General features: G+C 32.8%; 1 protein-coding gene across 5 annotated transcripts; it reads left to right on the top strand.

Annotated features, from left to right (window-relative positions):
- Nucleotides 1-8,544: 8,544 nt before the first annotated feature.
- LOC112779449 (uncharacterized) lies at nucleotides 8,545-12,095 on the top strand. 5 transcript variants are annotated; one of them, XM_025823717.3, is made up of 7 exons: nucleotides 8,545-8,788; nucleotides 8,941-9,125; nucleotides 9,961-10,143; nucleotides 10,377-10,463; nucleotides 10,926-11,076; nucleotides 11,447-11,549; nucleotides 11,725-12,095. In XM_025823717.3, the coding sequence occupies exons 3-7, from the start codon at nucleotides 10,136-10,138 to the stop codon at nucleotides 11,745-11,747; spliced, it is 372 nt and encodes a 123-aa protein (XP_025679502.1). In that variant the 5' UTR covers nucleotides 8,545-8,788; nucleotides 8,941-9,125; nucleotides 9,961-10,135; the 3' UTR covers nucleotides 11,748-12,095. The 5 variants fall into 5 exon arrangements, with proteins under 5 accessions (XP_025679502.1, XP_072083873.1, XP_025679500.1 ...); XM_072227772.1 differs by having other exon boundaries at nucleotides 8,567-8,788; nucleotides 8,883-9,125; XM_025823715.3 differs by having other exon boundaries at nucleotides 8,570-8,788; nucleotides 11,387-11,549.
- Nucleotides 12,096-12,409: the final 314 nt, after the last annotated feature.

The following is a 12,409-nucleotide window of genomic DNA, read 5'->3' as shown; positions in this document are numbered from 1 at the left end:
GTTGATGCTTGGCCCAAGATCGCATAAAGCTGTCTTGGTGCAATTACCTTCCAATATGCATGGTATCAGAAAACTCCCAGGGTCTTTAAGCTTTTCAGGAAAGCTCTTCAGAATGACTGCACTGCATTCTTCAGTGAGGAGAACTCTTTCTGTTTCTCTCCAATCCTTTTTATGACTCAAGATCTCTTTCATGAACTTGGCATAAGAAGGTATTTGCTCAAGTGCTTCTGCAAATGGAATCTTTATTTCAAGAGTCCTGAGATAATCTGCAAAGCGAGCAAATTGCTTATCCTGCTCCTCTTTCCGGAGTTTTTGAGGATAAGGTATCTTGGCTTTATATTCCTCAACCTTAGTTGCTGTAGGTTTATTGCCTACAGAAGTGGTTGAAGGAGCCTTTTTAGAGGGGTTGTTATCAGCATTTGTGTGTGTCTGATCCCTCACTGGCAATTGAGTGCCAGAGTTAGAAACTGGAGTGACGTTAGACGCCAACTCCTTGTCTGTTCCTGGCGTCTGAACGCCAGAACTGTGCCCATTTTGGGCGTTCAATGCCAGATCCTGCCCATTTTGGGCGTTCAACGCCAGATCCTTGCCTGTTTCTGGTGTTGAACGCCAGTCCCTGTTTGTTACTGGCGTTAAACGCCAGTCTTGGGCATGGTCTGGGCGTTCAGCGCCAGCCTTCCACTAGATTTCTGGCGTTTTAGCGCCAGAATTACTTTTCCCTAGGCTCTTACTGTCCTCAGGTGAAATTTTGGTGGTTTGCTCATTCCTTAGCTCTTTGCTGCCTTGAGGTGAGGTATTTAATATTTTCCCACTTCTTAATTGAACTGCTTGGCATTCTTCTATTATTTGTCTTGACAGCTGCTGCTTTGTTTGCTTCAATTGTTCTTCCATATTTATATTAGCCATCCTTGTCTCTTGTAGTTTATCCTTGAATTTGGCTAACTGCTTTGTTAGAAAGTCCAATTGCTGATTGAATTCAGCAGCTTGTTTTACAGGGCTGAGTTCAGCAGTTACTGTTTTAACCTCTTCTTTCATGGAAGGGTTACTGCTTAGGTACAGATGCTGATTCCTGGCAACTGTATCAATGAGCTCTTGAGCCTCTTCAATTGTCTTTCTCATGTGGATAGATCCACCGGCTGAGCAATCTAAAGAGATCTGAGCTCTTTCTGTAAGCCCATAATAGAAGATGTCTAACTGAACCCACTCTGAAAACATTTCAAAGGGATATTTTCGTAGCATCTCTCTGTATCTCTCCCAGGCATCATAAAGAGATTCATTATCTCCTTGTTTAAAGCCTTGGATGTCCAGCCTTAGCTGTGTCATCCGTTTTGGAGGAAAGTATTGATTCAGAAATTTTTCTGTCAGCTGTTTCCATGTCCTTATGCTAGCCTTAGGTTGGTTATTTAACCACCTCTTGGCTTGGTCTTTTACAGCAAATGGAAATAGTAATAATCTGTAGACATCCTGATCTACTTCCTTATCATGTACTGTGTCAGCAATCTGTAAAAACTGTGCCAGAAACTCTGTAGGTTCTTCCTGTGGAAGACCGGAATACTGGCAGCTTTGCTGCACCATGATAATGAGCTGAGGATTCAACTCAAAGCTACTGACTCCAATGGAGGGTATGCAGATACTGCTCGCATATGAAGCAGTAGAGGGGTTAGCATATGACCCCAGAGTCCTCCTGGACTGTTCATTTCCACTTAGATCCATGATGGAGAAAGGGAGATGATGTAAAAAAATAAAATCTATTTTTATTTATTTATTTATTTATTTCAAAAATGAAATAAATTAAAATAAAATAAATAAAAATGGTTAAAAATTTTCGAAAAAATGAGGAGAGAGAGAAGGTGGTTAGGAAGTTTTAAAAAGGATATGATGATTTTTGAAAAAGGTTTTAAATTTTGAAATAAAAATCTGAATTTTAAAGGTAATTTTCGAAAATTTGCCTTAAAGTAGAGAGAAAATATATTTTTGAATTTAAAGAGGAGAGAGAAAAATAATAAGATAGCACAAGATTTAAAATTTTTAGATCTAATGCTCCTTGTTTTTGAAAATTTTGAGGGAAAACACCAAGGAACACCAAACTTAAAAATTTTAAGATCAAGACACAAGGAAAACTCAAGAACACTTTGAAGACTCACAAGAACACTAAACTTAAAATTTTTTAGAAAACCAAACTAAAATTTTCGAAAACCAAAGGGAAATCAACAAGAAAACACCAAACTTAAAGTTTGGCACAAAATTTAATAGAGAAATTATTATTTTTGAAAAATTTTTGAAAAGAAAATAAAAGACTCTGACTCAAAAGACAAAAATTTCCTAATCTAAGCAACAAGATTCACCGTCAGTTGTTCAAACTCGAACAATCCCCGGCAACGGCGCCAAAAACTTGGTGCATAAATTGTGAATCACACTTTTCACAACTCGTGCCACTAACCAGCAAGTGCACTGGGTCGTCCAAGTAATACCTCACGTGAGTAAGGGTCGAATCCCACGGAGATTGTTGGTTTGAAGCAATCTATGGTTATCTTGTAGTTCTTAGTCAGGAAGTCAATTATATTTATCAGTTGAATTGCGAATAAACAAGAGAGCATGAATTAAAGGTTACTTGTTATGCAGTAATGGAGAATATGTTGGGGTTTTGGAGATGCTTTGTCTTCTGAATCTCTGCTTTCCTCTGTCTTCTGATTCATGCACGCATGTCCTCCTATGGCAAGCTGTGTGTAGGTGGATCACCATTGTCAATGGCTACCATCCATCCTTCCAGTGAAAAGGGTCCAGGTGCGCTGTCACCGCACGGCTAATCATCTGCAGGTTCTCAGTCGTACCGGAATAGAATTTACTATCCTTTTACGTCTGTCACTACGCCCAGCACTCGCGAGTTTGAAGTTCGTCACAGCCATCCAATCCCAGAATCCTACTCGGAATACCACAGACAAGCTTTAGACTTTCCGGATTCTCATGAATGCCGCCATCAATTTAGCTTATACCACGGAGATTCTGATTAAGGAATCTAAGAGATGTTCATTCAATCTGATGTAGAACGGAGGTGATTATCAGACACACGTTCATGGATTGAGGAAGGTGATGAGTGTCACTGATCATCACCTTCTCCATAGTTAAGCGCGAATGGATATCTTAGATAGGAACATGCATGTTTGAATAGAAAACAGAAATACTTGCATTAATTCATCGAGACACAGCAGAGCTCCTCACCCCCAACAATGAAGTTTAGAGACTCATGCCGTCAAAGAGTACAAAGTTCAGACCTAAAATGTCATGAGATACAAAATAAGTCTCTAAAAGTTGTTTAAATACTAAACTAGTAGCCTAGGTTTACAGAAAATGAGTAAACTATGATAGATGGTGCAAAGATCCACTTCTGGGGCCCACTTGGTGTATGCTGGGGCTGAGACTTAAGCAATTCACGTGCATAAGGCTGTTTTGGGCGTTCAACGCCAGGTTTGGATCCATTTCTGGCGTTGAACTCCAACTTGTAATCCTTTTCTGGCGCTGGACGCCAGAATTGGGCAGAGAACTGGCGTTGAACGCCAGTTTACGTCATCTTTTCTTGAGCAAAATATAGACTATTATATATTTCTGGAAAGCCCTGGATGTCTACTTTCCAATGCAATTAGAAGCGCGCCATTTCGAGTTCTGTAGCTCCAGAAAATCCACTTTGAGTGCAGGGAGGTCAGAATCCAACAGCATCAGCAGTCCTTTTTCAGCCTGAATCAGATTTTTGCTCAGCTCCCTCAATTTCAGCCAGAAAAATATCTGAAATTACAGAAAAACACACAACTCATAGTAAAGTCTAGAAATATAAATTTTTCCTAAAAACTAATTGGAATAAACTAAAAACTAACTAGAATATACTAAAAACTATATGAAATTAACCCCAAAAAGCGTATAAAATATCCGCTCATCATATATCTTCAGGTAAAATTTTCTATCCCCTACCTTGTCCAAGTTTCAATATGGCTGCTGTTATAAACACACTTAGTACCTTCTTGAAGACATCACTATTAAAAATTACACTTGGATTCCCAGATCCATTCCATGCAACAATAATCATTGCCTAATCAAATATTAGGTATTCAGAGAAAAACAATTAACGTAGAGGGAGAGTGACAACATAAATACATAACGCAATATTTATTACCTGTAAGCACAAAATGAAGAAGCCCCACATGCGATCAAAACTTCTGAAAATATGCCAGAATGACCTTATCTCTAACTAAGTCTAGCTTCAAAAGGGCTGCTGAGATAGCAAACCCTAATGGAAGAGAAGCGAAATTTGAGTAGTAGTAGTGGCGCTAGTGGCTCTGGCCGCAAGGACGCGACACTGGTTCATCTCCAGCGACGGCGAGCTCGACCGACGGCAACTGGGTGTGGAGGCGGTAACAGAATCGGCTTTCCTTGTCTGACGCGCTTCACTGGCTTCCATCAATCTCTCTGTCAGCGTCGCTCTCCCTTTCTCCTTCGAGCTCAACGGTAACGAAACTAGCGGCGGCGGCGACAACGCATGGTAGCGACGAGGACAAACGGCGTGAACGTCTCCGTCGATCTCTCTCTCTTCGCGGTTCTGCTTCTCTCTCCTTCTCCCCCGTGGTGATTCGACGGCGGCTCTGGTGGCAGTGACGCCCACCGTGCCGTCTCCCTCTTCCCCCTCCTTCTTCCATCGCGGCTCCCCTCATTTTCTGATTCGGTCCCCCCCTCTTATTTTCTGATTCGGCTCTTCCCCCTCCCCGAAGCGCCCTCACCACCCCCTTTCTTTCTTTCCTTTCTGATATGCGTTTATGTTTTATGAAATTAGGTTAGAATTTAGGTTTTAATTTAGAAATTTTAAGTTTTGGATAAAATATATATAAATAGTATAATAATTTTATAAAATATTTAAAATAAAATAATAATTTAAAATTTTATTCATCAATATATCAATGGGTTTAAATAATTATTTTTAATTTAAATTATAAAATAAACGTATCAATCACATTTTATAAAATATAATTTTAAATTCGAAAATATCAATTATTCAGATTATTGATATAATTTTTTATTATTTTTTATTACTAAAATTTCAATTTCAATTTATATAAAACAACTAATTATAATAAAAATTATACCTAAACATTAATTAACTTAAAATTAAAGAATTTATAAAAATCAATTTAATCATTCCAAATAAATTAATCTCTTAGAGCTCAATTTAATAAAATAAACTATAATTTATTCATAATAAAAATTATTTAGATTAAATTATATAATGCTTCCATTACTAAATTTTAATTTCAAATCATATGAAATAATTAATTATAAAAAATTACACAAGAATCTTAATTACTTAAATTATATTTAGTTTTATTTTCTTTTATATTTAATTATTAATTTTATATTTATAGTTTAATTAAATTTTTTAAACTTTCACAAATTAATTTTTAGTTAACATTAAAAATTTGATTATTAATTTTTTAAAAGAATATAAAATTAATATTTACAATATTTAAAAATTAATAAATATAAACAATATGTAAAATATTTTAATTTTTGAAACAAAATAAAATTATTCTAAAAAAAATTATATAAACAATTTTTTTACTCTCAAAGTGTTTAACATTTTGAAATAATTCTTTTGTTATAAAATATACTTATATTTTGTAACAAATTAAGTAACTTGTTACAAACAATGTTGAATTTTGTGACAAATTAATTTTTTGTTATAAAATATTTTAAATTTTTGCAACGACTTTTTTTTATTATAAAATATTACAATATTTTGTAACAAAATACCATCTCGTTACAAAAATTAACATAATTTGTAACAAAATAAAACAGGTTGTTACAAAATAAATATTATATTTTTATAACAATCACAAATTATTATTACAAAATATTATTTTTTGTAACAATTTTAAATTTGATACAAATTTTTTGTTACAAATGTTCCATTTTCTTGTAGTGGTAATTTGAATAGTACTTTAGTTTTCACAAAAAATATCAGTGGAGGATGACTGAGTGGCACCCAACTTAATTTTTGTATACCACAAAGTGAATATTAAAAAAAGCAAACGAGAAAAAATACAATTTATTAACAAAGATCTAGTGAGTATTTTTATCTGTCAATCATATAATTTTATTTATCTGTAAGCCAGTATATTACAAAAATTTGGAACATATGGAATCAAGAGGGTGAAAAAATTATTTTACAATATTTTAATTTTTGTGGTATCAATTTTTGTGAAGTATAATTTTTTTGTGATAGGATGCAATAAAGATTTACAAATTCTGTTTCATTGTCGAAAAAAATTTTAAAGATGAGAAGAACCATTGAGTTATATATGAAATTTGAGGATGTTATCACTAGTTTTGGGAAATCAGCTTCAAATTTACAATTAGTTAGTTTAGGAGAGTTTTGAATTAGATGTTTGTAGCTACACTAAATTTAGTATTGGTGTCATTTTCATTTTTTACGAGTAACGATGAGGTGTTTGTGATATAGGAGATCGATAATCGTTTTTTGGCAAATTTATGATTGTAATGACATAATAGGTGAGGACAATGAATTAAAGAGGTAATGCAGGAGGATCATTTGGACAAAAGAAACTTTCCATAATAGGTGAGGACAATGAATTAAAGAGGTAATGCAGGAGGATCATTTGGACAAAAGAAACTTCCCATAATAGGTGAGGACAATAAATTAAGATCATGACAACAAAACAAAACAAAAACCTTGTTTTAAGATAACATACATGGTGTTGAACCCCAAACAAACCAACACACCCACCCCCTCCCCCGAAAAAGGAAAAAAAAGACTAAACCTTTTACTCTTAATTGAATGGCCTTCCGTGCATCATCAATTCATCATCATCTATGATTGGATTTTTGTTTGTAAATGGTGTACAATTTGATGAGTGGGAACAACAAAAATAATCCTCTTTTTTTATTTTCTCTTCTTCGTCAAATATTCAAATGATTTTTTTTTATTTATAAAATATATACTTTCATTCACTACACGATTAAAATAACTTATTTTTTAATTCATTTAACTAAAATATCTTTCAATAATTATTATAATTATATATAAATTAGTGATAGTTATTTGACTAATAATAATATTTTAACTTTTACAAAAATATTTCATTTATTTTTTTATATATTTAATAATAAAATATTTAAAATAAATAAAATTAATTACATTAATAATAAATATATTATTATTGTTAACCAAACAATTATCACTATTATATATATATATATATATATATATATATATATATATATATATATAATTGCAATAACTATTAAAAATTATTTTAAGAAGAAAGCTAAGTGTCATTTTCTCATAAATATAATTTTAATCTTTATATATTATTTAGTCTTTAAACATTAAAATTATATCAAAGAATAAATTACCATTTGTACCCATAAAAAATGAAAATGTTGACATATGTACCCACATTAGATCGAAACTAAATTTGTACCCACGCAAGATGCTCTCCGTGTGACAAAAGTACCCTGTCTTTAGAAGGTTGGAGTGCTACGTAGGGTACTTTTGTCACACGGAGAGCATCTTGCATAGATACAAGTTTAGTTTCAATCTAGTGTGAATACATATATCAGCGTTTTTATCTTTTATAGGTACAAATAATCATTTATTCTTATATCAAATATGCTTCGATTTTCTTCTGTATTTGTCTTTATTTTAATTGTTAATATATTACTATCTCTACATTTATATCTCGAAAATAACTTCAAACACTATCTAATCCTATTTTAACTACAAATACAACCTAAGAGATTAAACTACTCTTCCTTGATGATATGGCCACGAGAACCTCGAATGCCTCCCAAGAATAGTGTGATCACAAAATAAAAATTGTTATCTGTATATAAAAAAATAATTACTAAAATAATTATTGTATATTTATCAATTTATGTATACAAAAATATATGTGTTATTTAATTAATTTTTGATATTTATTTTGTATTTCGATATAATAGTTGATCCTTTATGGAGACGTAATATATAGTTGTCACAAAATGGAAGATCTGGTACAGTGGTACTTATAATAGACAACTTCAATAATAACACAAGTAAGGATTGTTCTAAGAAGAATCATATTAAATTAGCTGCTTTGACCGGATAAATTAAGAACTGATTTTAGATTGATCTCGATTTAAAATGACAAGCAGTTGTAGAGGCAAACTAATTAGAAATTGGTAAATCAATAGAATCATACATATTGTTATTTAGTGGTTAATCGATTTAAAATAATAAAATATAAAGGTGTTTGTTTCGATATGACGATAAATTTATATGTATCAGTATAATAAAAATATGGACAAATTAAAACACAATATATGGATTATATTTTACACGTCAATAATTAATTTTTCTTTTTTTAAATACATATCATATCAATGATTTTACTAAATCACTCTTATACTTTAATAAAAATAAAAATAAATTTTATTTAATTTTATAGTTTTAACCTAAATCAATTTAAAAATCAAAACCAAAATACATTTCATTATTCATATACACTAAAAAATTACTTTGATTATCATGAACCCTAAAATCCTAAATCCCCCAATGCAGTCCAATCCCACTCCTGACTCCTCTCCTCTCCGAAACTGAAAAGTGAAATGGGAACAAAGAACTCTAGCACCTCCAACCCCCCGCAGCCACCGCAGCCACTGGATCCCCCGCAGTCACCGCAGCTCCTGCAGCCCCACTTCGTTATCATGACGGAACTCTCCTCCGCTGGGAAGCTCTGTCGCCAAGGTAATTAATTTGTCACCAATTCCAACATGCATGCTTACCATTATATAATGTTATTGTTGGTTAAGTGATGATTATATGATGAAACAACTATAAGATGTCGGAGCAAGAAAAGTGTGGGTTCTGAGTACATTGCCATTGGGGTGCTTTACCAGGAGGTAGAACTGCAGCAGGCCTTTAAGATTGTGTTCTGATATTGTCAATGGAGAAGCTCAATTATTCAATGGTCAATTAGCATCGACTGTTAGTTCTTTGCAAGCCACACTTTCTGGTTCTACCTTTCAATTCATTGATTTCTATGCTGCACTGCTCAAGATCATACAAAATCCTTTTAGTTCAGGTTAGTGTGGCTCTTATGTGCTATTTAATTTGGTGGCAATTGATAATCACCATATCATGTATGTTTTAAGTTAATTAATCATTTCAGGGTCTATAAATGTTGCAAACGGATGTTGTGGGACTGGACTGGTAGGGATTGCAGAGACATATAACTTAGCCCTTTCAATTCATTGATTTCTATGCTGGAATCAATTGAGTTGTTTATGCTATGATTCTGATTTTGAATTATTTATGCTGATTTTTCTGATTTGTTGATTTTGGTTGTTTATTTGTCTGATCTGAGTTGTTGAAGATACTGTAATGCAGAGCTATGTTGGAATTTTTTTTTTGTTTATTTTGATTTTTTTGATTGAGTTATTTATGCTGATATTTCTTATTCTTATTTGTCATTTATGAGTATTTTGATTTTTATTAGTTATAAATTTTGATGTTTAAAGATGTTTGTGAATTTTTAATGATAAATTATAAATAATTTATTAAGTAAAATTGTAAATTTTTAAATTTTATCAACTTAAAAATCATTAAATTTAAATAATTAAAGTTATATATTAAATTTTTAATAATTTTATTTTATATTTAATTAAACCAGTTGAGGTTGGTTTCTATGAAGATTGAATTTTCTTCTGTATATATCATTGATAATAGCTAACTTTGGGTCCTATCTTTCTTTATGTCACAAGAAAGTTGGTTTGACTAAATCATGCTTTCTCCAAAACAGTAACAAATCATGGGCACTTCATTGAAAATATTATAATTATCATCATAGATCACCTTGTTTTAATCTTATTTGAATCCCGAGCTTGTTTAATTTATGATTTATTTTTGCAAAACAATAGGAGCCAAACAATATTGATGAAGAAGAAGATTATGTTCCTGCAATCTCAATTGTTGGCAGACCAAATGTTGGCAAAAGTAGCATTTTGAATGCACTAGTTGGTGAGGACAGAACAATAGTAAGCCCTGTCAGTGACACTACACGTGATGCCATTGATACTGAATTTACCAGACTAGATGGCCAGGTTTGATTCTTTTGGTGACTATTCAGTAATTCAATTTTTGTGAAGTTAATGACTACTCAATAACATGTTTTATGAATTTATGCTGTGAGAATGAAAACTAGGAAGGATTTGTTAGTTATAAGGTTTTTCCACTTGGTTCATATGGCTAATTTACTTGGACCATAATTATATTTGTATGAGCTTTTTGAATTTTGGGTCAACATGATAATTGACTTCTGGTATTCTTTTTGTAGAAATTTCAGCTTATTGATACTGCCGGAATCAGGAAAAGAGCAGCTGTCTTCATTCTGTGACTTACTCCATCTTTTCCTTAAAAACAGGTTCACCCTTTTGCGGAGTTCATCTTTATAAATAAATATCAGCTTGAAATTGACATTGTGAATGAGCCCAACTTTTTATATTTTGTTGAAATTTAGGGTTTGCTATATAGGGATGGTGGTAGTTACATCATCTCCATTGCATAACTTGTCTATACTAGACTAGTGCTACCAAAACGATTTCATAAATTATTTATAGGGCTTGAGTTATGCTCATGGAAATGGACTCTGCTATTTTAAGCAAATTCTCTATTTCAGTTACAGCTTTACAGGCTTTCTTCTCCCCCTTACTATAGTGTAATTAATGCTTTAGATCAATTATAATGGTGGATAGGTTTCTTGGAGGTAGACAATAATTTAGTGCCATATTTGTCATGATATTATGACTTACTCAGGATTGAAATCTTTTATTGGAGTTGATCCTCTGAGAGAATTGCTGATTCTATATTGCTTTTTTGAACAAAGGATTATTGATGCTGCTAGTGAAGTTGAAAAGGAGAGATCAAGAAGACTCGGAACTTCTATACTAAATCAAGTAGTGCTGAAAGCAGTGGCTTTTAAGCCTCGTCCTAGGACACGAGCTGGTGAAAGAGGGCGTGTTTACTATTGTACACAGGTATGTCCATGTAACGATGCTTGTAATAGTTGCTATTGTATGCCTTTAGCTTAGATGTTTGTATGAATCCCTGTTTGCTGTCCTGTTGCCTTTATTTTTAATGCCGGAGTATTGCTTGCATTTGTTAAGATGTTAAAATGAATAATATATTTTACTGGTGAAAACTTTTACCAATGAGAACATGAATGATATGATTAATGCCAACTGGATCAATCATGAGGTGGGTTGTTTCTGCTTGACATACTCACAAGTCATGCAATTTAATTACTTGTTATCAAATACACTCTTGCTGGGTGTTGTTCCCTTGCAGGCTGCTATACGGCCCCCTACATTTGTGTTCTTTGTCAATGATGCAAAACTTTTTCCTCAGGCTTACTGCCGCTATATGGAGAGGCAACTGCGTGCTGATGCTGGTTTTTCTGGTACACCCATTCGGCTTTTGTGGCGTAGCAGGAGAGTGGGAAAAGATGAAGGTCAGTGTTTGAGGTGCTTGTGATATCTATCAATTATATATTTTCTTCTAATTTGTTTTCTGTTTTCCTGCTTTCGATCATTTTCTAATTTTCTTTTGTCCCATCCCCTAAAATGGTTGACGTTAAGAATGCTATGGACATGAATATATGAACTTGCTAATTGATTTTCTCACAGGCAAAGCACAAGAATCCAAATGAATCTTTCATCAATTGATTAAAATTTGGCATCAATTACACTATAAAGATCAGACATTTTATCATGGAAAAAGTGGTTCTGGTTCTGTTTGTGTTGGTAAAAAAGAAGGGGTCTTAGAATCAGCAATACCAAGATTACCCAATACGTGCAAGCTGAAATCTATCAAGACTATTGAAAGCTCCAAAATGATGGGAAATGCGCCTGAAATGTGGATGATATTAACTTATTATTTAGTATTTACAGTGATTAGGATGTTTCTGTAATCCTTAAGCATATTCAATCGTCAACAAATACATTGTAAATTTATGTATAGAAGTTGTTACATCAAATATATGTTATTCAATTACTAAGTATTCAATCTTTTTAATGCTGAACATGCAATCAGTGATGGTTAAGCAAATTGTTACCAAGTAATTGTTACCTTTATGCCATATAATAAGCTAGGCTACATCTTACTTTGGCACTTGGGAGTGCAACACAGCCAAGTGACTTGGCCAATCACCATCAGCAAGAACAACACAGGAAACATCAAAACTTACAATTCTGACCACATTAACTGTCTAAGGAAAGTAGGTATGATATGAGGATTTCATTGACATCTTGGTTATGATATACTAAGTCGGTTTTTTTCGTCATGATATACTAAGTTCTTTTTATTTGGAGA

This window comes from Arachis hypogaea, chromosome 19 (genome assembly GCF_003086295.3).
Source record: "Arachis hypogaea cultivar Tifrunner chromosome 19, arahy.Tifrunner.gnm2.J5K5, whole genome shotgun sequence".
NCBI classification, from domain to species: domain Eukaryota; kingdom Viridiplantae; phylum Streptophyta; class Magnoliopsida; order Fabales; family Fabaceae; genus Arachis; species Arachis hypogaea.
This window is presented reverse-complemented; position numbering and strand designations above follow the sequence as displayed.

Excerpts from the sequence above, each read along its gene's own strand:
- LOC112779449 (XM_025823715.3), top strand. Across the intron at positions 11,077-11,386 it reads GTGTTTACTATTGTACACAG|GCTGCTATACGGCCCCCTAC; the intron begins GTATGTCCATGT and ends GTTCCCTTGCAG. Across the intron at positions 11,550-11,724 it reads GAGAGTGGGAAAAGATGAAG|GCAAAGCACAAGAATCCAAA; the intron begins GTCAGTGTTTGA and ends ATTTTCTCACAG.